Source organism: Varanus komodoensis, unplaced genomic scaffold (assembly GCF_004798865.1).
Source record: "Varanus komodoensis strain SLA01 unplaced genomic scaffold, ASM479886v1 scaffold51, whole genome shotgun sequence".
Classification (NCBI taxonomy): domain Eukaryota; kingdom Metazoa; phylum Chordata; class Lepidosauria; order Squamata; family Varanidae; genus Varanus; species Varanus komodoensis.
In genome coordinates, this window is record NW_025336100.1 from 1,094,376 (window position 1) to 1,120,051 (window position 25,676).

Sequence of the window (25,676 nt, forward strand, 5' to 3'; positions counted from 1 at the left end):
TTCTAGAACCAGACCTTGGATGATGGGAGTTCTTACCAGGCTAACCCCACTACCTTGTGCCTTGTTCAGCTGACAGAATGGCATTGAAGGATCCTTTCTGCAATTGCACCACGTGCAGTTCCCTCCTACAGACAGCCACCCCCTTTGCCTTTTCTGCCTCCGAGAATCTCATGTCGTAGAATCCTGCTATCACTGCCAAGCTTTTACTAAGCAGGCAAGAAAGCACTGAACTGACTGGCTAAAAGCTGAACTTTGGAGCCACATCCTGCATGCAGAGGATCCTCAATTATCTACAACCCAATTCCCCCATCCATGGAGGAGACGTTAGCCCCTCCACTGGCTAAGATTCCTGAAATACTGAAACAGGAAAAAACAACCGGACATGAAGGGGAAACCCTCTAAATTGCTTGCCCTTATCAAAGAGAATGGGAGTGCTAAGAGTGGCCAAAAATTCGTGGATTTTCTACCATCTGCCAGCCTCCCGTGTACTGGAGATGCAGTTCCATTGCAAGAACAGACCTGTCCTGCTTCTCTGACACCAAGCCACTCTCAGGAGCTTCCCTCCCAACCACTGAAGACCCACCCCGGTTTCGGAGGGGGAGATTCACAATCCATCTCCAGCTCCACTCTTAAAACCTGAGCACCTATCGGTGCAGAGGTAAACCTCACCTGTGCCCTCAATCCTGAGCGTATTTCTCCAGCCAGAACAGCAAAGACATAGTTATAGTTCTTGCTCTCCCTTGACTGATACCCCACACAGAAGGCATCAAACTCCCTTGCGACACCTAGGAGACTTCAACACCAAGTACTATGTCAAGCGATGGGGATCTCATGACTCCAGACACAAAGGCTTCCATTGGAGCCCCTCGGGGGTCTGACTGGGATTTATACTGGGACCTAAGGCTGCTCCCCAGACAGCTCTCAACTTGCGAAAGGCAACCTCCTTCTTGCCTACTTATCCACCACACAGTCCAAGCTGAATATCAGTCTGACATGGACCAGTTCACCTTAGTTTCTGTCATCTCTCCAGACTGACACTCTGACTTACCACCTGGTATGTCTATACCGGCATTAGATTTTCCTCGACCACCAGAGGACTTGAGTTTCTTTTCTTCCCAAGTTCTCCGCATGGCTCACAGTCTTGGGCTCAACCCTAGACAGGCACCTAGCAGCACAAAGGATCCAGTCTTCAAAGTGGTCTATGCAGAGTCCGCTGGTCCAGTCACTGTCCCACTTAAACCAATCCTACTTGATGCAGTGTGCCATGAATGGAAATTCCTGCATCCATAGCCCCTTCACCTCACTGACTTGGAAATATATATCAAGTTCAGGAAAAGGATGCTGAGTTTCTTTTTCAACACCCTTGAGGTAATTCTATTATTGTCGAATCTGCTCAGGCTCACACTAGATGAGAACACACTAGCCCTTTGGATAAGGAAGGTAGGTGTCTCAATGCTATTGGCTGCCATTTTTACTCTACAGCTGCTCTTTCTATAAAAATGGCCAACTATCAAGCTGTGATGGCCAGATACCATCTCATGCTTTGGGACAGAGTCGTGTCCTTATGCTCTTCTTTGCCTAAGTCGGCTCAAGATCTAACAAATGAGATTAAAAATGAAGCCACTCAACTAGCCAGACAGGAGATCCACACAGCTCAACACCAAGTGGAGTGTGGAGCCCAAAACATGGTGAGGCAATAGGTCTCCGCTGCTTTGCGTGGCTCCAATCCTCTGGTCTTTCTGCCAAGGCAAAAACTAGAGTTGAAGACATGCCATTTGACAGTGCCGGTCTGCTTCATGTCACCATAGACAAACATATGGATTCTGTCCAGAAAGCAAGGACTACATACCACATGGGGCTCAATCAAACGCCACCGCAGAGATCCTACACTTTTCGTAAGTGGCATAAACCTTTATACCCTTACCAACTGAGGATCCCTGCCACTACTACTACTAGATACCGTACCGCTACTCAGACCAGGGGCCAAGATCTCTTGACTTGGATCCGCTGAACCCGCAGGAGCCAGGAGGAATTCAGGAGACATATATGACTCCTTCAAACACCTGTATGACCCTGATAGCCTTCATGGTCCCTTCCAATTCTACTGTTTTATTCTATGCTCCTCATTCTATTTTAACCATCGCCTTCAACCCTTTTTTTACATTTTTGGGCTGCCATCACCTTGGAGTCAGGTCCTCTCTTTCATTGCCCAAGGATACCATATTGAGTTTGAAACTCTTCCTCATTTCATGGTACTGAAACAGACTACTCCATCCCTTCCCCTCCTAGAAGAAAGGGAGCAATAGAACATGCGCTGCCTGATACTCCTGGGCTTTATTCCAGGTATTTTACATCTAAGAAAGATGGAGGCCTGCACCCTGTCCTTGACCTCCACTCCTGTACCAGATATATAAAACTCAAATTTTTCTGGATGGTCTTGCTACAAGCCATCCTTCCACTACTCTCCAAAGGCATATGATTCACATCTGTTGACCCTAAGGATGCATATTTTCATATCACAATTTAGGAGTCCTACAGGCATTTCCTCTGTTTTCAAGTGAATGACCATCCCTTTCAATTTAGAATCCCCCCTTTTGGATTGGCAACAGCCCCTTGTGTATTTTTGAAATGTGTGGCTGTCGTTTGTGCCTACTTCCATCTTCATGGCATTCATATATACCCTTACTTAGATGACTGACTAATCGTGGCCCAATCTCGACGAGCTTCCCACAGAGTCACACTGTTCACTTGTTCTGTACTTACTCACCTTGATCTTTATATTAAGCCAATAAAATCTCATCTCTCTCCTATGCAGTCGATCCACTTCTTTGGAGCCCACCTAAACTCAACCTCTGCAAAGGTCATCCTCTCCTGAGAAAAAGAGTCTACCATGACCAGGGAGGTTACCTCCCTCAGCAACACCCTATTGCCAACCACCACAATGATCCAGCATGTTCTTGGTTTGATGTCTTCATCAATTCTAGTCATTTCTCTAAACTGCCTGCACACGAAGTCTCTTCAGCTTTGGTTTCTGAGACCTTTCAATATCAGAACCCAACCACACCATACCAGACTTTGCCTCCTACCTCAAGTCCGGACATCCTATACTGGTGGACAGACAAGGCCAACACAACATTGGAGTACCCTTCTTTCCAAAAATGATTTGGAGTACCAAAAATGTCCTCACAGATTCTCTCAGCAGGACTTTCTCCAAATGCCACGAATGGGAGCTACACCCCACAGCTGTTCAATTTCTTTGGAATCGTTGGGTGTTCCTCAGGTAGACCTATTGGCTGCTGAGCACAACACTGTGTGCAGTCTCTTCTGTTCAAGAGCAGGCCTGGGCATACTAGAATTAGAGATGAAAGCTATAAATTGCAAGCATTTGCAGATGACCTAGTTTTCATACCTGAGGAACCCTTAGTAACAATGCCTAAACTCCTACAAAGGTTTGAAGAGTATGGCGAGGTTTCTGGGATGAAAATAAACAGAGAAAAGATGAAATTATTAGTAAAACACAGGAGCAGAGAAAAACTCTAGTGGAACAAGTAGACTTTCAGATTGTTAAAAAGGTTAAATATTTAGGAATTTATCTTACAGCCAAGTGTACCACTCTGAAAGAAGACAATTAAGATAAACTATTTAAGGAAATTAAGAGTGATTTGGAAAAATGGGCTAATTTGCAATTATCCTTGCTGGGAAGAATAGCACAAGCTAAAATTAATATATTACCAAAGCTTTTGTTTCTATTCCAAATGATTCCCATAAAAATTGATAGAAATTTTTTTGATGATTTAAATTTTCAAATCTCAAGATTTATACGGAGAAAGAAGAAACCAAGGATTAAACTAAAAATACTTCAGGAGGCTAAAGAGAATGGGGGCTTTGGTCTCCCTGATTGGATGCTGTATTATCACACTTCTGTTTTCATGTGGCTAAAAAATGGATAAATTTAAGAAATAAGAGAATCTTGTATCTCAAAGGGCATGATTTGCAAATGGGTTGGCATGCTTATATGTGGTATGAAAAAGCTAAGGTCCATGACTCTTTTTTAAGTCACTATATTAGGAAATCATTAATGTTGGTGTGGGAAAAGTTAAAGACAAAATTGTATAATAAATTACCAAGATGGCTTTCACCTATGAAAGCTCTTGTATATCCAAATGCATTGAACTTTGAAGCGATTGTAAGATAGGACGACTTTTTGGGTAATGATGGAGGATTGAAATTGAATCAAGAAATACAAGAACAAGGATCTAATATTTCTTGGTGGCATAAGGTGCAGATACAATCGAGATATGCTAAAGACTATAGAATGTGGGGCTTTTAAGGATTTAACAGCATTTGATCAGGTGATGCTTAAATCAGATGAGAAAATGATTAAAAGACTATATAATTTCTTACTAGATAGGAGAATGGAAGATGAACAGGTTAAGGAAACAATGATAACGTGGGAACAAAATTTTGGATATAATATTGAATTAGAAAAATGGCAAAAGCTGTGGGAGAGAAATATTAAGGTAACATTAGCAACTTGATATATAGAAAACTTGTATAAAATGTTTTATAGATGATATTTGTCACCAGATAGACTAGCCAAGATGTTTCCAAATATGTCAAATGAATGTTGGAAATGTAAACATAAATTGGGTACTTTCTATCATATGTGGTGGACTTGCAATAAAGCGAAAAAGTATTGGATTAAAATACATAAATGGCTTGAGGAAATGTTACAAAAATCCTTAGCTTTTAAACCTAAAGTTTTCTTATTAGGCATTATAAGAACAAGAAACAAGAAATGTACTTGATTTTACATGTAATTACTGCGCCGAGGATTGCATTTGCCCAACACTGGAAAAGTGAAGAAACACCCACTGATGAACTGATCCTAAAAAAGATCTTGGACTGTGCAGAAATGGACAGATTGACTTTGTCATTAAAGGAGAAAGAAGATACTGATTTCTATCAAACGTGGGGCTCTTTTTATTATTGGCTAGAGAAACGGGACTTCATATAGATTTACATATGTTGTTGTTGTTGTTAGTCGCGAAGTCGTGTCCAACCCATCACAACCCCGTGGACAACATTCCTCCAGGACTTCCTGTGCTCCACCATCCCCTGGAGTCCGCTTAAGCTCACACCAACTGCTTCAATGACTCCATCTAGCCACCTCATCCTCTGCCGTCCCCTTCTTTTGCCATCTGTTGTTCCCAACATTAGGCTCTTCTCCAGGGACTCCTTCCTTCTCATTAGGTGGCCAAAGTATTTGAGTTTCATCTTCAGGATCTGGCCTTCTAAAGAGCAGTCAGGGTTGATCTCCTCTAAGACTGACTGGTTTGATCGCCTTGCAGTCCAAGGGACTCGCAGCAGTCTCCTCCAGCACAATTCAAAGGCCTCAATCCTTTGGTGCTCAGCCTTCCTTATGGTCCAACTTTCACAGCCATACATTACAACTGGGAAAACCATAGCCTTGACTATACGCACTTTTGTTGGCAGTACGATGTCTCTGCTTTTTAGTATGCTCTCTAGATTTGCCATAGCTTTCCTCCCCAGGAGCAAGCATCTTTTAATTTCTTGGCTGCAGTCCCCATCTGCAGTGAACTTGGAGCCCAGGAAAATGAATTCTGTCACCACCTCCATTTCTTCCCCATCTATCTGCCAGGAATTGAGAGGACTGGATGCCATGATCTTAGTTTTCTTAATGTTGAGTTTCAAGCCAACTTTTGCACTCTCCTCCTTCACCCGCATCAAGAGGCTCTTTAGTTCCTCTTCACTTTCTTCCATGAGAATGGTATCATCAGCATATCTGAGGTGGTTGATATTTCTCCCAGCAATCCTAATTCCAACTGGTGATTCATCTAGCCCTGCCTTTCTCATGATGTGCTCTGCATACATGTTAAATAGGCAGGGTGACAGTATACAGCCTTGCCGGACTCCTTTCTCAGTTTTGAACCAATCAGTGGTTCCATGTCCAGTTCTCACTGTTGCTTCTTGACCCACATATAGATTTCTCAAGAGACAAGATGGTCAGGTACTCCCATCTCTTTCAGAACTTGCCACAATTTGTTGTGATTCACACAATCAAAGGGTTTAGCATAGTCAATGAAGCAGAATTAGATGTTTTTCTGGAACTCCCTAGCTTTCTCCATGATCCAGCGTATGTTGGCAGTTTGATCTCCAGTTCCTCTCCCTCTTCAAAATCCTGCCTTTACTTCTGGTAGTTCTCAGTCCACATACTGCTGGAGCCTAGTTCGTAGGATTTTGAGCATCACTTTGCTAGCATGTGAAATGAGTGCAATGGTGCGGTAGTTTGAACATTCTTTGGCATTGCCCTTCTTTGGGATGGGAATGTAAACTGACCTTTTCCAATCCTGTGGCCACTGTTGAGTTTTCCAAATTTGCTGGCATATTGAGTGTAGCACTTTTACTGCATTGTCTTTTAGGATTTTGAATAGGTCAGCTGGAATAATGTCGCCTCCACTGGCTTTGTTGTTGCTCAGACTTCCTAAGGCCCATTTGATTTCACTTTCCAGGATGTCTGGCTCGAGGTCAGTGACCATTCCATCGTGGTTATCGGGGACATTAAGCTCTTTCTTGTATAGTTCTTCTGTGTAAACTTGCCACCTCTTCTTAATCTCTTCTGTCTCTGTTAGGTCCCTGCCATTTTGGTCCTTTATCATGCCCATCTTTGCTTGAAATGTTCCCTTCATATCTCCAATTTTCTTGAAGGTATCTCTGGTCTTCCCTATTCTATTGTCTTCTTCTATTTCTTTGCACTGTTCATTTAAGAAGGCATTCTTATCTCTTCTAGCTATTCTCTGGAATTCTGCATTCAATTGGGTGTATCTTTCCTTTTCTCCCTTGCCTTTCGCTTCGACTCTTGGGTGTTGGAAAAGAGTGTTTGCTATGACCATCGTATTCTCTTGGCAAAATTCTACCAGCCTGTGCCCTGCTTCATTTTGTACTCCAAGGCCAAACTTGCCTGTTATTCCAGTTATCTTTTGGCTTCCTACTTTAGCATTCCAATCCCCCATGATGATAAGGACATCATTTTGGGGTGTTAATTCTAGAAGGTGTTGTAGGCCCTCATAGAACTGGTCAACTTCAGCCTCTTCAGCACCAGTGGTTGGGGCATCTGAATTAAATTCACCCATTCCTGTCCATTTTAGTTCACTGATTCCTAAGGTGTCAGCAGTCTTGTCATCCAAAGCCACTGAGGAATTACCAAATCCATTTGTCCGATCACCAGGTGTGAATTTTATCATACATTTGTTTAGCCTTTGTCTATTGGCCCTAACTTTGACAGAATTTCCAGTACATGGGTCCTCAAACTGTGGCCCAGGGGCTGGATTTGGCCCGCCATGCCCATTTATCTGGTCCACCATGCCCATTTGGACCCATGCATGCACGCACCACCGCTTACCTCACCCCGCTTGCGGGAGGCAGCAGTTTGCTCTCTCAGAAAAAACGATCTCCAAGCGAGCAAGCTGCTTCCTCGTGCGCCTGCCTCATGGCGTGCGCCTTCACCTCGCCTCTCCTCATCATGTGTGCCCACCCACACCTCGCCTCCCCTCGCAGTGCGCGCCCGCCTACTGCTCACTGCATGCTCTGTGCCTGCCTCAGCGCATGCGCCTGCATGCGCCACCCCTGCTCCTGCCCCCTGGCAGGCCCATGTGCACCACCAGGTACCACCTTTCCAGCATGCACCCAGCACCGGCAGCTTTCAACTGGCCCCCTGGTGAAAAAGTTTGAAGACCCCTGCTCTAGTATGAATAGTTGGTAAAGTAGTTGGTATGCTCAGAACTAGCATTGGCCATGGTTTGAAAAATGGCACAAACCAGAACTAAGTGGTTCAAACTTCACCTAGGAAATCCATCCCAGCTGCAGGTCTGAGAACTTGAAAGACAGTTGAGGGAAGGTGGTGTTCTTCCCAAACCCATGAGACGATTTGTTCTGCTTTCTGGTCTCTTCATCTTACGTATGGATTCTACATCTAAGCTTCCGGTTGGATGGAAGCATTCATGGAAGGGGCTCTTGCCTATTCCCTCAGTTCCTTTTTGACCATCGTCATGCCTACATCGGGAAGTGCTTCTCCCTTCAACTTCAGTATTTTTTCAGCATCTGCAGTGCTACCTCAGCTCACAAACGCCTCAGTTCACAACCAAATCAGGTTGTGAACAGAAATTTCTGAAAAATTTTGTCTCAGGTCATGAACTCCGCATCAGGTGACGATCGCGATCGCGCCCACCTCCCCCCCCCCCCCCCCCCCCCCCCCCCCCCACACGCCTGTGATCACGCCCGCCTCCCCCCCAGTGCACCCGCGATCGTGCCCGCCTCCCCCCCATTGCACCTGCCTCCCCTCCCCCGGGCGTTTTGTGATTAAAAAAAAAAATAGTTACAGAACAGATTAACCTTATTTACATTGAACCTTATGTGGAAATTTGACTTGGCTCACGACCAATTTGGGTTGCGACCAGAGTCATGGAACGGATTAAGTTCATGAACCAAGGTACCACTGTGTTACCCTTTTTCTCTCTACCACTTTCTACTGCTTGGACTCAGCCTCCATCATGCCATCTTGCCATCACTCTGTTTTCACTCTTCACTTGTAAACTCCATTTAAAAAATCCTACTTGCTTTCTCTCTGATCCTTTGCATCCTTCTACCAGTTCTTTCTCCATTCTTTGCTGTCTGCCTTCCCCATCTACTATGATGGCATCATAAGCACCCTTTGGAAAATGTGTTCATTGTGTAAGTAAATTTCCGCCCATGAAAAGTGCAGATTTCCAATGCCTGACCACATGGCCAGGAAAGTGCCTGAGTGTGGAAAAAGTGTTGTGAAAGCCTGATCAGTCCCAAGAAAGCACTCAGGCCCTTTGAAGGACTGTTAAATCCTGAGAGTCTATCATCAACACCAGTTACTTGTTCAGTCCTGAGAATGCTTTGACCCAAAAGATAGATTAATCCTGAGAGGGAACTCTGGTCTACCAGTGGCACCAGGGGACTGGATGATCCCAAGAACATTCGAACCCATCAGACCATTAATTACTGAGGCAGAGGCCCTCTCAGCCTTTGACACCAAGGGGCATTCAGTCCTTAGAGAGCATTCTGTACCAAGGGACTATTTGTTCATCTTTGTGAACCATTTGTTCTTCATCACACATATTAGGTCTGTTTATGCATGAGGCCTGTTGTTGGGAAGATTCCAAGCTAGATTCATTCTGGTGGGAACCCCTTCCTTTATTTATTTATTTATATATATATATATATTTCAGAACATAAATACATACAGTTGATATACAATACATACCAAAATATATCAATAATATTAGCATCTACAACCCAACTGATAACTAAAAATAACAATTAACTTCACCCGCTCCCCAGGAAACCAGTTAATACCTCCATTTCACTTCATATATTATAACAGTTAACAATATATAATGTACTTTAGTTGTACCCATATCCCCTCCAAAAATTCATACATTCTTGATGAGGCTTGCATCCTTTCCCTTCCATCAGTACTGCTTTTACAAAATCTTCCCATATTTCATTATATTTATTTACTTTTATTATCCCCTTTTTGATTTTTATTTCTGTTGTCAATTTATCATTAACAACCATATTCCATATTTCATTATACCATTCATTTCTTTGTATAACCCAATTCTGTTTTCAGTATTTAACCATTACTGACCTGGCTGCCATTATCAGATTTAGGATCAATTCTTTCTTAACTTAATTTATATCTTGTTTTTCAATCAGCAACAATAACGGCATTCTTGGTGACATTTCTAGATTAATATCTAGAATTTCTCTAATTTGATTAAAAACCATAATCCATATCTTTTGTATATTATCACAATCCCACCACATATGTTTGTAAGTTCTAATCTCTTTTCCACATCTCCAACAAATATTAGAATAGTTATCATCAATTTTGTTTAACTTAACTGGTGTTAAATACCATCTCCATATCACTACTTCATGGTACTGAAACGAGATGGGGGACTCGGACCGATCCTAGAGGTTAGAGTGGATTCAGGAAACAGGAAGGGAAGGGGCTGCCTTCAAATTAATGCTTAGCTGTAGACTCTTCCTGACAACAGGCTTGACACAAGCCAGAGAGCCAGAGTCCATATGTGTGAATGCACAGATAACCACTGAAAGAACAACAGTTACTTGTATGTCAGCAACTTGTAAGTGTGATGATATTTTGCCTCTTTTACTGTCTGAAAAATTGAAAGCAGTTTATAAGAGCAATGGCAACTCATGCTGTGTCTCATACCATTTTACCTCTGGTTAACAAACTTCACAGGTTCATACACAGTTTTAAAAGTCTGCAAACCCTGCTTCATTAGAAGTGATAATGAAGGTAAAGAAATCTGGCCACAGCTCAAAATCCTAGGTTTCTTCCAAATTTTAATCGCAGTAATTATTATAATACAAATTCAGATTTCATATACTTTATGTGCACCAACCAGCTCATCTATCCTTTTTGTTTATTGATTATATGTGTATGCTCTTTGGAATCATGTGTTGGAGGAAGATGTGCAGTCTTTGGTGACATAAATATCTGAAACTTCATAAGTTTGTTTTAAACATTCTTAAAGCTTAGAATGTAGGGTAATGAAAAAGGACTGTGATCTCTAGTAGTGAATGGTTAAGAATTATGCCTGCAGCAGACCTGTATTTCAGTTATATTAGACTACTACTAGAAGACTAATACTAGTAGTTTAAACTTAAACTATGATTTATTTAGACATTCTCATGAAGAAAGTTCGTAGTATAGTAGAGCTGGAAGGGGCCAGAGAGCCATTGGGTCCAGCCTGCCTGCTCACTGCAAGACTCTATCTCTCTCAAATGGCTGTCCAGTTGCATTTGAAAGTCTCTACTGTGGGAGAGCCCACAACCTCCCAGGGTAATTGGCTCCATTGTCATACTGGCTTTCTGTAGCTTGAGCCCATTATTCTGGATGCTGCATTCTGGGTTGATGGAGAAGAGATCCTGCCCTTCCCCTTTGTGACAGCCTTTCAAGTACTTGAAGGTTTCTGTTTCCAGTCCCTAGATTATCTTTGTTGCTGTCCTCTAAACCCTTTCCAGTTTGTCTGCATCTTTCTTAAACTATGGTGTTCAGAACTGGACACAGTACTCTAGATGAGGTCTAACCAGTGCTGAGTAAAAGGGAACTAGTACTTCATGTGATTTGAAAGTGATATTTTTATGAATGCAACCTCAAATAGCATTTGCCCTTTTTGTACCACATCACATTGTTGTCTCATTCAGCTTGCGTTCTACAACAATTAAGAACTGACCAGAGAGCTTCTGCTGTTGGGCAGTGCAAAAATTAATTAACTATATCATTAAATTCCAGGATCTCACTAAATTCTCACTCGCAGTATTGTTGAGCCAAATATTCCCCATCTTCATAGAATCATGGAATAATAGAGTTGGAAGGGGCCATGAAGGCGAATGGGTCCAACCCCCTGCTATTGCAGGACACCATGTTACACCATCCCACTCAGATGTCTGTCTAGTATCTGAATGTCTCTAGTGTGGGAGAGCCCACCACTTCTCTAGGCAGCTGGTTCCATCTTGTAATGATGCATTTGGTTTCTTATTTCCTCAGTGCAGAACTTCACATTTGTCCCTTTTTGACCCAGCATTCCACCCTATGAAGATCACCCTAAATCATCTTCTAGGATATGAGCAATCCCACTCAGTTTTGTGTCACCTGCAAATTTGATGATTGTTTCCTGAGATTGTTAATTAAAGAAAATGTTGAAGAGCAGTGCGCTCAGGAATGAACCCTGTGCTACCCCACTTGTTACCACTCCCCGTTTTGAGAATGTGTCACTGATAAGCACTCTTTGAGTCCTATTCTGGAGCCAGCTGTGGATCCACCTGATCATTGTTCCATCCAGCCCACTTTTAAGCTAGTTTGATAATCAGACTATCATGGGGAGCTTTGTTGAAATCAAGACATATTATGCCCACAGCATTTCTACAGTCCATCTGGGAGGTTACCCAATCAAACAGTGAAATCAAATTCATCAGGCAGAATGTGTTCTTGTGGTTCACAAATAATGCTTAGCTATGACTTGGTGCTTTAATCCTGGTTAAGATCTCAAAATTGTGTTTTAGTTTAGTGAGCTTCCAGAAAGTATATTAGATAAAGATAAATGCTTATGGAATCTCCCTGCCATCATATTTTTGGCTCTGGCCTCTTGGCAGAGCAGGAGAGCAGCAGAGGCACAGCCTGGGAGAGAGTGCTGAGAGGCCAGGGGACTGGCGAAGGCAAGGTAGGAGCTGGGCAGGGGAGCAGAGGGCCAGGAGCAGTGGAGAGGAAGGGGGTGGGGCCAGAGAAGCTAGAGGGGCCAGGAGGAAGTGGACAGGCGGGGCCACCAGCCTGAGGGACTGACAAGGCGTCGTCCCTTGTCTGTGTCCCTTAACTGCAGTCCGGGCTGTCCAGGGACTCCCTTCCCTGAGACACAGAGGTTTGATTGTTTGTTTGTTTTGTTTGTGCTGTACTGTGCTGTGCTTTGTTTTTCTTCCAATTTAAATTTAAGTTTATTTCATCCTTGTGTGTGTGTGCGAGTGGGTTTTTGTCTGGGAGAACTGGGCGAGTGAGAGGAACTGCAGGACAAACAAGGCAGGGGATCAAGGTAAGGTCTCAGAAGGGATACCAGTGGCAGACCAGGACATGGCCTTGGTGGGAGTCACGGGTGTTGCTGTCCGCTGCGACAGCTGCGACATGTTTGCCCTTCTCCCCCAGGAGAGGCAGGGATACACTTGCCCTCGGTGCAAGACGGTGACCCTGCTAGAAGAGGAGGTGAGGTGCCTGAGGGCCGAGAGAGCTCTCCAGGTCTCCCCGGAGCAGCCCCCCTCTGGACAGAGGGTTGACGGAGAGACCACTGGAGGAGCAGCTGCGGAGACCTGGAGCTATGTCACCCACAGGAGGAGGAGGCCAGCACGGCCTCCTCCTTCTTCTGGCACCAATCTGGAGCTGGGAAACAGGTTCTCTCCACTTGGGGGGGCTGGGGCTGATGAGGCCTCGGGGGACCAGCAGGACCCCCAGCCTGGGATGTCAGACGGCAAGGGGGCTGCTGCAGGAGAGGCGAGGGCCAGGGCACAGCTGCCCACAAGCACCGGGAAGGTATGGCGGCGGGTGATTTTTGCTGGGGACTCCCTGCTGAGGGGCACTGAGGCGGCAGTGTGCCCCCCCAACCTGGAGACAAGGGAAGTTTGCTGCCTGCCGGGCGCACTCATCCGGCATGTGAAGGACAGAGTGGAGCATCTTGTTCGCTCCGGAGGTCACCAGCCACTCCTGGTGATCCATGTGGGCACAAATGATGTGGCCAGGCAGGGTGTGGTTGGGATCACTGTTGTGGGGCGGTTTTACAGGCGAGACCAGAGACTGGTTGGAATTACCGAGAGATTTATTTACCTGCCAGCAGGGACCATGCACTCGTGAGAGTGTGGTACTGAGCAGATCGATACTCTTTTACACGGACGGCTATGCAGGTGCTTGAATAACAGCGAACAATAGGGGAAATCCACTGAGCTACATTCGCACACATTTTTTTTATGCTAAAGCAAGCAAGCGAGTGTACAGGGCGTGACGTTATGCTGGAGCGTAGCAACAAAGGCTGCTTTGTGGTCAGCCTTGCGTAGCGTGCACATTCGTTGGGGTTCTTGTTCTTATGCGAACAGGACACTCTGATCATGCTTCTTACCTGTGACGAGCCATGCCCTAGCTGCATGTTCGATTGTGAGGGGGGTTACAACAATCACCAGGGACTTTGAGGCCTTGGGGAAGAAACTCAGGGAGCTGAAGGCCCAAGTGGCCTTCTCGTCAATCTTACCCGTCGGGGGATTTGGGCCAGGAAGGGCCAGGAGGGCCTTTGAGGTGAACAACTGGATTAGGGTGTGGTGCCAGAAGGAACGCTTTGGGTTCCTCGACCATGGCACTCGGCTTCTTGCCAATGGACTTCTAGCAAGGGATGGGTAACACCTCACAAGGATGGGGAAAAGGTCCTTTGGAGATGCTCTAGCGAGCTTCGTCCAGAAAGCTTTAAACTGAGCTGGGGGGGGGGGGTTCAGGCCCCCCAGTAACGTGTCTGCACTAGACAAGTGTGTGGGGAGGATCAGGGCTCTGGGAGCAGGGTTTTAGAGGTACTGCAGGGACTGACAGGACTCCTACAGAGAGGGGCCAGTTATCAGGGAGGATGGGAGGAAGGAGGAGGTTGGGAACTCCAAGGAAAGGAAGCGGTTGGAAGGAGTTGAGGTGCACGTACACCAATGCTAGGAGCATGGATAATAAGCAGGAAGAGCTTGAAGCTCTCCTGGGAATAGGAGGGTATGACCTGGCGGGGATCAGAGAAACTTGGTGGGATGAAAGGCAAGTCTGGAATGTGAACATAGAAGGGTATCACCTTTTTAGAAAGGACAGGAAGGGAAAGAGGGGTGGGGGCATGGCTTTATACGTCAGGGAAGGGATAGGATGCAGTGAGATAGAATGCAGCACAGATGGGGATTCGGTAGAGGCAGTCTGGGTGAAACTTCGGGGTTTTGACAGGGAAAGAGACCTGACAGTGGGGGTATGTTATCGCCCTCCAGGTCAATTTGAGACCCTGGATGATGTCCTGACAGACCAGATTCTAAGGATATCTCGGGGGAGAGACACAGTAATTATGGGAGATTTCAATCGACCAGATATTATTTGGGAGACTCACTCGGCGGTGACAGCCAGGTCACATCGCTTCCTAGAAGCTATAGAGGGAGAGTTTTTCACACACACGGTCCGAAAGGCGACGAGATGGGGAAACATCCTTGACTTGGTCTTGACCAATAGGGAGGAGCTGATAGATGAGGTACAGATTAGGGGAGCTCTCGATGCGAGTGATCATTCCATCCTTTGCTTTGAGATCAGGGGACTGGGGATGTGCAGCAGGTCGAGCACTAGAAGCTGGGACTTCGAGAGGGCCAACTTTGGCCAACTGAAGGCCAGGCTGGGGAAAGTCTCCTGGGATAGGTTACTGGAAGGTAAGCGAGTTGAGGAGGGGTGGATAGCACTCAAAAGGGAGGTTTTGGAGGCGCAAGCCTTGACGATACCTCTAGTCAGTAAGGTGGGGAGGCGGAGGAGAGCGCTGCCATGGATGTGAAAGGAGGTGGTTAGAGGGATTAGACGAAAGAGGAACCTCCGTAGGAAATGGGTACTGGGGGAAATAGACTAAAGGGTATACCGGGAGGAGGAGGCCCGTTGCAGAAGGATTCTTCGCAAGGCTAAGGCTGATTAGCAGCTGAGACTTGCCAAGAATATCAAGAGCAACAAAAAGGGCTTCTTTCAGCATGTAAATAGGAAGAGAAAGGGGAGACAAGTGGTGGGACCACTAAATAAGGAGGAAGGAGATCCAGTGACTGATATGCGGGAACAGGCACCGATGCTAAATGACTATTTTGGCTCTGTGTTCTCCTCAAAGCAGGACAGGGGATATCTGCATAGGAGATTAGATGAGGCTGGGGACTTAGGGGCACAGATTAGAGTCAGCCCCCTTGAACTCGATGGGCTCCTCAGGGCATTGGACATTACAAAGGCGTCAGGCCCTACCAGGTTTCACCCAAGAGTACATAGAGAGTTGGCAGGGGTTCTCTCGCGCCCACTGGCCTCCATTTTTGAGACTTTGTGGAGAACGGGTGAAGTTTCAGAGGAATGGAGGGTGGCATCAGTGGCCCAGTTTTCAAAATGGTAGTAGAAGGGACATAGGGAATTACAGACTGGTTAGCCTTACGTCCATTGTAGGAAAAACAATGGAAAGGCTCATAATAGAGATCTAGTGATGCTAGATAGGGACGGGAGGCTGACGGCCACACAACACGGCTTCCGCAAACCAGGTCCTGCCAGAAAAACCTTGTGGAATTCTGTGACAAGGTTTCGAGATGGCTAGATGGAGGGGATGCAGTGGATGTGATATACCTGGATTTCAGCAAGGCCTTTGACAAAGTGCCCCGTGATAACCTGGTGGAGAAACTGAGTAGTTTTGGGATACACCAAAGCACTGTTCGGTGGATTAGGCCATGGTTGACTGACGGAAAGCAGAAGGTAACCATTAGCAGGGAATCATCGGGATGGCGGCCAGTGACAAGCGGGGTCCCCCAGGGCTCTGTCCTGGGCCAATCCTGTTTAATCTTTGCATTAACAACATGGAAGAAGGGGTGAACAGTCTGCTGATCAAATTTGCAGACGACACTAAAACTGGAGCAGTGGCCACAACTGAGGAGCAGGTACTCCAGATCCAAAAGGATCTAGACAGACTATGGAAGTGGGCAGGAGACAACAGGATGGTGTTCAGTGTGGATAAGTGCAAGGTCTTGCACTTGGGACACAGGAATGGGTGTCCTAAGTACAGGTTAGGTGACAAGTGGCTGGAGAGCATCACTTGTGAAAATGACCCTGGGGTGCTTGTTGACTGCAGGCTAAACATGAGTCAGCAGTGTGATGCGGTGGTCAAGAGGGAGAACGTCACCCTTGGTTGCATAGCCAGAAGTGTGGCTTGCAGATCAAGAGAGGTATTACTACCACTCTACACGACTCTGGTGCGCCCGCAACTGGAGTATTGTGTTCAGTTTTGGGCCCCTCATTACAGAAAGGATATAGCCAGGTTGGAGTCAGTGCAGCATAGGGCCACAAGGTTGGTGGCCGTTTTGAAGGGGATGGGGTATGAAGTGAGACTGAGGGAACTGGGTCTCTTCAGCCTGGAGAAGAGGAGACTCAGAGGGGATATGTTGGTGACATACAGGTATGTGAGGGGATGTCACATGGAGATGGGTAGAGACCTGTTCTCCCCTGCAGAGGAAGGCAGGACACGCTCCAACGGAGCAAAGCTCAGGGAGCCAAGGTTCCCTTTGGATGCCAGGAAGCACTTCCTGAAAGTCAGGACCCCGAGGGTGTGGAATGGGCTTCCATGGGAGGTCGCTTAGGCCCCATCGGTGCGGGTGTTGAAGGATGGGCTGGATGTCCACATGGTGGGTATATCATGAGCAGAGCTGACTGGTGCCAGAGGTCAAACTAGATGGCCCGGGAGGCCCCTTCTGACTTGCTCTGTTTCTATGTTTCTATGTTTCTATTTTAACAGAAAAGCAGTGCTTTGGTCATACTCTGTTCTGTTTGTTAACTGTAGTTAACATAATCATAGTTTTTAAATTCAGTTTAAGTTCCAAAAGCATGTCCTAGTTTAGGATCAGGTTTTTAGTAATGACTGAATAGGTATTACACCTAAGTATAATAAAGGAAAACAAACTATGATTATTTGAGGTTCCTGTAGTGGTCAGAATCAGAAACCCCTGTTTTAGATCTTGTTATCCTTCAGTTGGGAAAGTAGGCAGTGTTTATCTTAATATTTGAAGGGAAAGTTAAAGGTCAGCATTAAGAAAATATGTCCTTGAATTGGGGCAAAAACAATAATTGGATTTTTCTGTTTTTCCGGTAAATATATATAATGCTCTTTGTGACTGAAGCCTTACCACAGTGAAGTATAGTCTTTTGCATTCTTTCTCTTTCAGCTTGATGACTGTACATTGCAACTGTCTCACAATGGTACCTACTTGGATTTAGAATCTACCTTAGCTGAGCAAAAGGATGAGTTGGAAGGTTTCCAGGAGGATTCTGGGTAAGTAACTCTTTTATTTTTAGTCACAGAAGAACTAACATTTACAGCAGTATTTGAAAACTGTGGCATTTTAGAACATTATTCTTTGAGATTTAAATGCTCAGTAAATGTAGTGTTTTAAGAATTCAGAAGGAAAACTAAATACTTATATGCTATTCCATTCAGTATTACACTCAGAAGTCGCTGGGTTATATAGGTTAAAATCAACATTTTGTATTGGACTCTGAAGCATATAGACATCCAATGGAAGCAGGCCAAAAGTATGTGTTCAGACCTTCTTTTCCCTGTTGTTTTTCTGGATACTGTGTTTTGCACTAGTTGCAGTTTTTGAACAATCTTCATGGACAGCCCCATCTAGAGTGGATTGCAATAGTCCAACTTAGAGATGCTTTCTGTGTTTCACCCATAAAAATGTTGAGTATCATAGGGTTAAGGAGAAAGCTTTGTGAGTTTCCACTTAAGACCTCCCTCCAGGGTGATGCATAACCAGCAGGTATTCACATGTAACGCTGGTCCTCTATCACATACAATGGCTACCAATTGAAGTCCGGGCCCAATTTAAGGTGCTGGTGATGACCTATAAAGCCCTAAATGGCTTTGGTCCTGGATACCTGAAGAAGCACCTTCTCCCTTTTGTACCCTCCCACCCCTTGAGATCTGAGTCAGATTGTCAGCTGTAGATCAATCTAGGAGCATTATTTGCCTACCAATTTTTACCACATTGTTAATAAGAATTAAATATTAAATAATACTAACTGTTGCTTCTGGGTTCAGTATTTTCACATATAAGCGCCACTGACAATTTTCAAAGCCAATTTTAGGTGAAAATGCTGCAATTTTAAAAAATCGCAGTTACTGTCAGCCATAACTCTTGAAAATGCTACTCAAGACAACTGTCTCTCTCCTCTATTTTATCACCACACTCTGATTTTGTCTTTTAGTTTCCATTTTGCCTGGTTGTCAAGGATAGGAAACTAGAAATTAGAGAAAAATCAAAATCAGGCTCATTTGGAAAATGGGATTGCTGAACCAGAAATTGTAAGAAAATTTGATTGTGCTACTCAGGGACACAGTGGGGATTGTTTTTATGCATATTACACAGACTGTTAGTACATGTGCAAATTTATAATTGTCTCCAAGTGCTTGCTGCAGTTCTACCTCATTAACTGAGTTTTCAGACCTATGTAAGCTCATACGTCTGAAAACTCAGATATTAAAATTACAGTTACCCTCTTATGTGTGCTATGCTTGAACATGTGCTATGCGGGAGGCATGCTGTTCACCCAGCTGTGCCCATCCAGTTTTCTGGTGCAGCACCAGCCTTGCCTAGGGGGAGGGGGGGGGGGAGGGAGAGGGGGTGTGGCCTTAATTCAGTTTCTCTCACGGGGCTTCCTGCCCCCTTGAGGCCATGTCTAGAGGATCTGTACCTGGTGCTGGGTGATCGGGACAGATTAGGGATTCTGTTGGTGTACCATGCACCCTTCTGCCCAATGGACTTCCTCCCTGAGCTGATGGAGATCATCTTGGACCTGGTGTTGAGGACCCCCAGGATATTTGTCCTGGGGGACTTCAATCTCCATGCCAAGGCTGCTCAGACTGGGGCAGCTCAGGACTTCATGGCCACCATGACAGCCATGAGGCTGTCTCAACATGTCACTGACCCAGCGCATGAAAGAGGTCACACTCTGGACCTGGTTTTCTCGATGAGGCAGGGTGATGCTGATCTGGAAGTGAGAAATTTGATCTTAACTCTTCTGTCATGGTCAGATCACTTCCTCGTGAGGTTTGAACTCAGGGCCAATTTCTCCTTCTGTAAGAGTGCAGACTGGTCCACCCCCAGAATCATATGGATCGTGATGGATTCCTGAGGACTCTGGGAGATTTTCCAGTTAATAGGGTTGGCATCCCTGTCGTTGCCCTGGCTGATTTGTAGAATGGGCATGGCCCAGGCAATCGACATGATCACTGCTAAGCATCCTCTCCCACCATGCAGAACTCGCATGACACCATGGTGTATGCCTGAATTGCAGGCGATGAAGCAAGTTGGGAGACGACTAGAGTGTAAGTAGAGGAAATTCCTTGACTGAACTGACTGAACATGCATCAGAGCTCATTATTGAGCCTATGCTGTGGTGGTGAGGGCGGTGAAGAAGCAATTCTCCACTTCCATTGCCTCCTCACAATGCTGTCTAGCAGAGCTCTTCCAGGTGGTGCAGGGCCTATTACACCGGGGGCCTAAAAAGAACTTTATCGCCCCATCAGTAGGTTGCTGTGATGACTTTGCCCAGCATATTAGGGATAAAATCACTCAGATTTGCCATGAGCTGGACTCCACAGTTGATGTGGTTTTAGATTGGGAAATGTCCAGAACACCATCTGGTCCATCTTTATTGAATGAATTTCAATTGTTGTGGCCTGAGGATTTGGACAAAGTGTTGGGACTAGTTTGACCCACCAATTGTCTGCTGTACTTTTGCCCCTTGTTGCTCATCAGAGACAAAGACGGGATATGCAGCTCGGTCCAGGAAGTTATCAACATCTCTCTGAGGGAGGATCAGGTCCCTGCCCCCTTGAAGAAGGTGGAGATTTGGCCTGTCCTGGAAAGAGCGATCCTGGACCCAGAGATAGCCACTAACTATTAGTTGGTGGCTAATATCCTGTTTTTGGGCAAGGTGCGTGAATGGGTGGTGGCTGAACAACTCCAGGTGCTCTTGGAGAAAACTGACCATCTAGACCATTTCAATTTGGCTTCATGCCTGGCTGTTGAACTGAAACTGCCTTGGTCGCCCTGTATGACGACCTGTGCAGGAGAGGGAGAGGGGGAATGTGGCTCCGTTGATTCTCCTGGACCTCTCAGCAGCTTTCAATAACATCAACAATGGTATCCTTCGGGACAGGCTGGTCAGGTTGGGAGTTGGAGGTACTGCTTTGCAGTGGTTCTACTCCTACTTGACTGGCCTTTTCCAGAAGGTGGTGCTGAGGGATTATGGCTCTGCGCCACGGCAGCTTTTAACCAGTGTCTGGCTGGGTTGATGGACTGGATGTGGGCCAACAAATTGAGGCTTAATCCAGACAAGTTGGAGGTCCTGTTGGTGGGCAGTTCAGCCTTCCAGGTAAATGACATTAGCCCTGTTCTGGATGGGGTTGCACTCCCCCTAAAGGACAGGGTGTGCAGTTTGGGAGTGCTCCTCAACCCAGAGCTGTCACTGGAATCTCAGGTAGCAGCAGTTGTGAGGAGCACTTTTCTTCTGCTTCAGCTGATTTACAAACTGCGCCATTTCCTGAATGAACAATGCCTAGCAATGGTGACCCATGCTTTGGTAACTTCCTGACTGGATTATTGCAATGCGCTTTATGTGGGTCCAGATGGTCCAGATACTTCAGCTGGTTCAGAAAAGAGCTGCCAGGATATTAATGGAAACAGGCATTCGTATATAACGCCGGTCCTTTACCACTTACACTGACTACCAATTGAAGTCCGGGCTCAATTTAAGGTGCTGGTGATGACCTATAAACCACTAAACAGTTTGGGCCCTAGATACCTGAAGGAGTGCTTCCTTCCCTATTTGCCCTCCCACCCCTTCAGATCTGAGGTGTAAGTCCTTCTTCGGGAGCCGTCCATGAAAGAGATCAGGAGGGTGGCTACCTGGAGAAGGGCCTTCTCTGCAGTGGTGCCCCGATTATTGAATAGGCTCCCCAGAGAGGTTTGTCTGGTGCTGATGCTTTTTCCTTTTTGGTGCCTGGTGAAAACCTTTGTATTTTCCCATTATTTTAATATTTAATTGGTTTTTATAATACTGAATTATTGGATTCTGTGCTCTATTTTATCTGTTGCTTTGTTGTAAACTGTCCCAAAATGTCAGTAGGTGAATAGTGTATAAAAGCCTTAAATAAATATATAAATAAATAATGCCTAGCCCTTGAATATGCAAAGGAGCAAAGAATAATAGCATAGTAGAACTGGAAGGGGTTAGAAGGCCATTGGGTGCTCCCTGTCCCCAGTGTAGAACACCAAGTAAAACCATCCCTCTAAGATAGCTGTCCAGTTGCATCTTGAAGGCTTCTAGTGTGGGAGCACCCACAATCTCCCAGGGTAATTGGTTCCATTTATACTGGCTTTTTGTAACTTGAGCCTGTTATTCTGGATGCTGCATTCTGGGTTGAATGAGAAGAGATCTCGTCCTTCCTCTTTGTGACAGCTGTTCAGTTACTCAAGGGCCCTCTTTCCAGTCTCTAAACCCTTTCCAGTTTGTTTGCATCTTTCTTAAACTATGGTGCCCAAAACTGGACACAGTACCCCAGATGAGGTACAACTAGAAAAGAAGGACATAGTTATGATAAAACAAGGGGGTTCCCATCCTGAGTCACACTTGGGGATTTGGAGAACTGCTGTGAGGACCACTACAAAAAGGCTCTCATAGAGGATGTGGCTAGTAACACAGTGCTATGAGGGTCTGGCTAGTCAAAAGAAGTGTGGAGAAAGAAGTAGTAAGGCTAGAGGCTAGGAGGGAGAGGGAAATAAGAAGAAAAGGAGAAGGGAGAGGAAGTGAAGCTGTGCTTAGGAGGAAGAAGAAATAGCAAAATAAGAGAGTGGGAGGAAAGAATAAGGGCTCAGAAGGGAATGAATGAAGGCAGCAAGGGATGGGGAAGTGGGAGCAATAGCAATGAAAGAGAAATGGGGCATAGATGATAGCAAGGCTTGTGGGTGGGAGTAGAGAGATGGGGAGAGAAAGCAAAAGGGAAAGTTTTGTGTGGATGTAAGTGGATTCGTTGGGTCAGGAAGTAAATCTTTTTTCTTTTCCTGCCTGATAAACAGTGGCATGCTCAGAACAGGAAGCAGAATCCGATGCCCTGATTTTTTCATTTTTTAAATTAAAAATAAAAATGTGAAGGGAGCAAAGAATTAAAGGTTTTGTAGGTACTATTAAGGTCCCTACAGCTGATAAAATGAGGATCCCTGTATTTATTTTTTAGATTTATATCCCACATTTTTTCCTTTCAAGGAACTCAAGACAGCTTACATAATTCTCCTTCTCCTCTCAATCTTATCCTCACAACAACAACCCTGAGAATCTGTTGAGCTGAGAATCTGTGACTGGCCCATCGTCACCCAGTTGACTCCATGGCTGACTAGAACCCCAGTTGCCTCAGAGTCTCAGCCCTGTGCTCTTAATCGCTACACCACACTGGCTGTACTATAATTCTATTTCCTCCAGATGTTATGCTACAACTCCGATCATCAAAACCCAAATCTTCCATATTGCCTTGCCACTTGTAAACTAGAAATACCAAAAGCCTCCTGTGGTTCTGTGATTAGGAGGAGACCAGGCATGTAGGGTAGTGGTGAGTTGCCTAACAAAATTTCCTCTATAAATGTTAGTTCAGTAGCACATGATAACTGATGGAAACAGTATACTTATCACTGCAAATAATAACATATTTGATAAATATAATAACAGTGTTATAAGTTATTGAATGCTGGCATAAACACTATTTGTTTATTTGCATGTCAAGATAGGATATTATTGATGGTTTTCAGTAATTCATGTAAAGTAGTAAAACACTACTTTGAAACAGTTGTTTGGGAAGTGATGGAAGAGTAACTTAGGATGCAGGTGCATGTTGAAATAAATTTTAAAAGGCCTGCAACTTCCAGCATCTTCCAGCCATCTGGGAGTTGTTGGACTTTTTAAAGGGCATTTAGTGGGTAAACAGGTACATGCTAGAGCATTTAAAAGCATTTCTTTTCTGTGAAATTGTGTTATGTGTCTGTGTGTGCATTGACACAGGCACATAACTTTATTTATTTATTTATTTAGACTTTTACATACTATCCATATTAGTCAATGGCTCTCTGAAAGGTTTACAATAAAAGCTAAAAATAAACCACCATAAAAATAATACAGCATAATATATCTAAATATGTTAAAGTTCATAAGACTAGTCCATACCCACATCCATTTAATACATATACATAGATAAGTAAGCAAGCAATAAACAATCCGTAGCAACTGAATGACAGTGTAAGTAAGATATAGTGTAAAATAACATAAAGATGCTTGGGTATTCATAGGCACTTCACCAAAGCTCTTTCACAAAGGCTCTTTCTCTTTGCAAGTTAAAGGAGAATTAAATTTTAGTAGTAGTAAATTAGTAGTAAATTTTAGCATAGAGCTCTGCACCTACATCATAATTTTTCAGGTACAGTACCAGGTAAGTAAAGGCTCTGTAAGATTGTCCCTTTACACAAATATATCCATATGGAGCACTGGCTCATAGGATGAGAGTGGCAGCCTGTGAGTTCAGGTACATAACACAAGAAATAGTTCACATGTGGTACTTATTCTTTGTGGTCTCTGTGCATCACACATATGGGCTCTTCGTGCATGCGTGGAGCGGTTTTTTGGGAAGATTCTAAAGCTGACTAATTAGTTTTCGGCAGGAGCCTGGCCCCCTACACAGCTAGTGTGGGAGCAGGGCTCTGGCCAAGACCTCAGTTCTTCTTCGACTACCATTGTGAACGCATTGGGGAGTTCTTCTCCAACTTACCTTGCAAACTGTACATAAGGTTTCCACTGGTCAAGTTTTTCTCTCTCTATCTTCTCTCTATTGCTCAAAGCAAAAAAGAAAAAGGAAGGAAGGTTATTTGTATCCCTCGATGGTTGTTGCCGGGGGTTTTTGTTGCACCTCGCCGACCAGGCAATGACACTGAAGACTGTTTTCCACAACTGCACCTCATGTGGTAGCAAGCTCTCACCAACTGATGGCCACCCCCTTTGTTTGTTTTGCCTGGGAGAGTCTCACATCATCGAGTCTTGTTATCACTGCCAAGCTTTTACGAAGCAGGCAAGGAAACACCAGGCTGGCCATTTAAAAGTGGAACTTTGGAGCTGCACTTCATGTGCCAAAGACCGTCAGCCATCTGCTTCTGCGGATTCTGCTCAAAACCCATACTACTCACCACCTCCCCCACTGGTGAAAATGCCCAAGGTGGCAAAACAAAAGAAGGTGGAAAAGAAAGCAAAGCCTTTGATGTTGCTCACCCTTATTAAAGAGAAGGGAAGCGTGAAAAGCATTGGTACCTAGTGGCCTTTTGTGTACTGGAGACGCAGCGCTGCCTCAAAACCAGAAGAATCCGGGACAATCCCTACAACCCTTCCAACCTCCAAGGAGCACTTCAGTATTTGAAGGGGAGATTCAGGAGTTGTCGGTCCAGCCTCCTCAGTCAGCCCAACCTCTAGTACAGAGCCGGGCCTCACCCTCGGTACCGAGTGTATTTCTCCAACCCGAGAGACAAAGAGCCAAACAACGTCCTCAATCTTCCCCAGCTCAGGCCCCTCATAAAAGACATCAGTCTCCCCCAAGGGGTCAAGGGGATTTCAATTCTATGTAGAACCCTGGAGATCCGTCAGCTCAAGACAAGATCCCATTGGAGCCCATTGGGTTCAGAACAAGACCCCTTACCTGGTCCAGCTCTCGCAGTGCATTCCAGTAACTGGCCTGAGACCTGCCAATTTTCTACGGTTCACAGTTTAGGAGACCTCCATCTTCCTTGCTCAGCCAGCATACTGATAGAACCGAAGGTCTCTCTGAATGAGGGCATTATACCTCAGTCTCGATGGCGTCTTCTCCAGACTAGCAATCTGATGCTCCTCCAGGTCTCATGACGACCTTCTCAGACCTATCCCAGCCGCCTAAGGATACTGGATTCTTTGCATCCCAGGTTCTTCAAATGGCCTATAGTCTAGGTCTTAATCCTAGACAGGAACCCTTGAGAGCCAAAGACTCAGTGTTCAAGGCTATCTGTGCAGAGTCTGCTGGACCCGTTACCATCCCGCTGTTCCCAACTCTGCTGGATGTGATCCAGCATGAATGTAGATCCCTGGCATCTGTGGCCCCGCCACCGTACCGCCTCGAAAATACATTTTGTGTTCAAGAAAAAGACACTGAATTCCTGTTTCAGCCCCTCGGCCAAACTCTATCATTGTAGAATCCGCCCAGTCTCAC

General features: G+C 45.2%; 1 protein-coding gene across 11 annotated transcripts in view; it reads left to right on the plus strand.

Annotated features, from left to right (window-relative positions):
- Window positions 1-25,676, plus strand: part of FHOD3 (formin homology 2 domain containing 3) — a 553,244-nt gene that overhangs the window by 38,831 nt on the left and 488,737 nt on the right. For all 11 annotated transcript variants that reach the window (XM_044447289.1, XM_044447292.1, XM_044447291.1 and 8 more), the window contains exon 3: window positions 17,563-17,669. In XM_044447289.1, coding sequence (XP_044303224.1) covers window positions 17,563-17,669 — 107 coding nt within the window. The remainder of the gene's footprint in view (window positions 1-17,562; window positions 17,670-25,676) is intronic.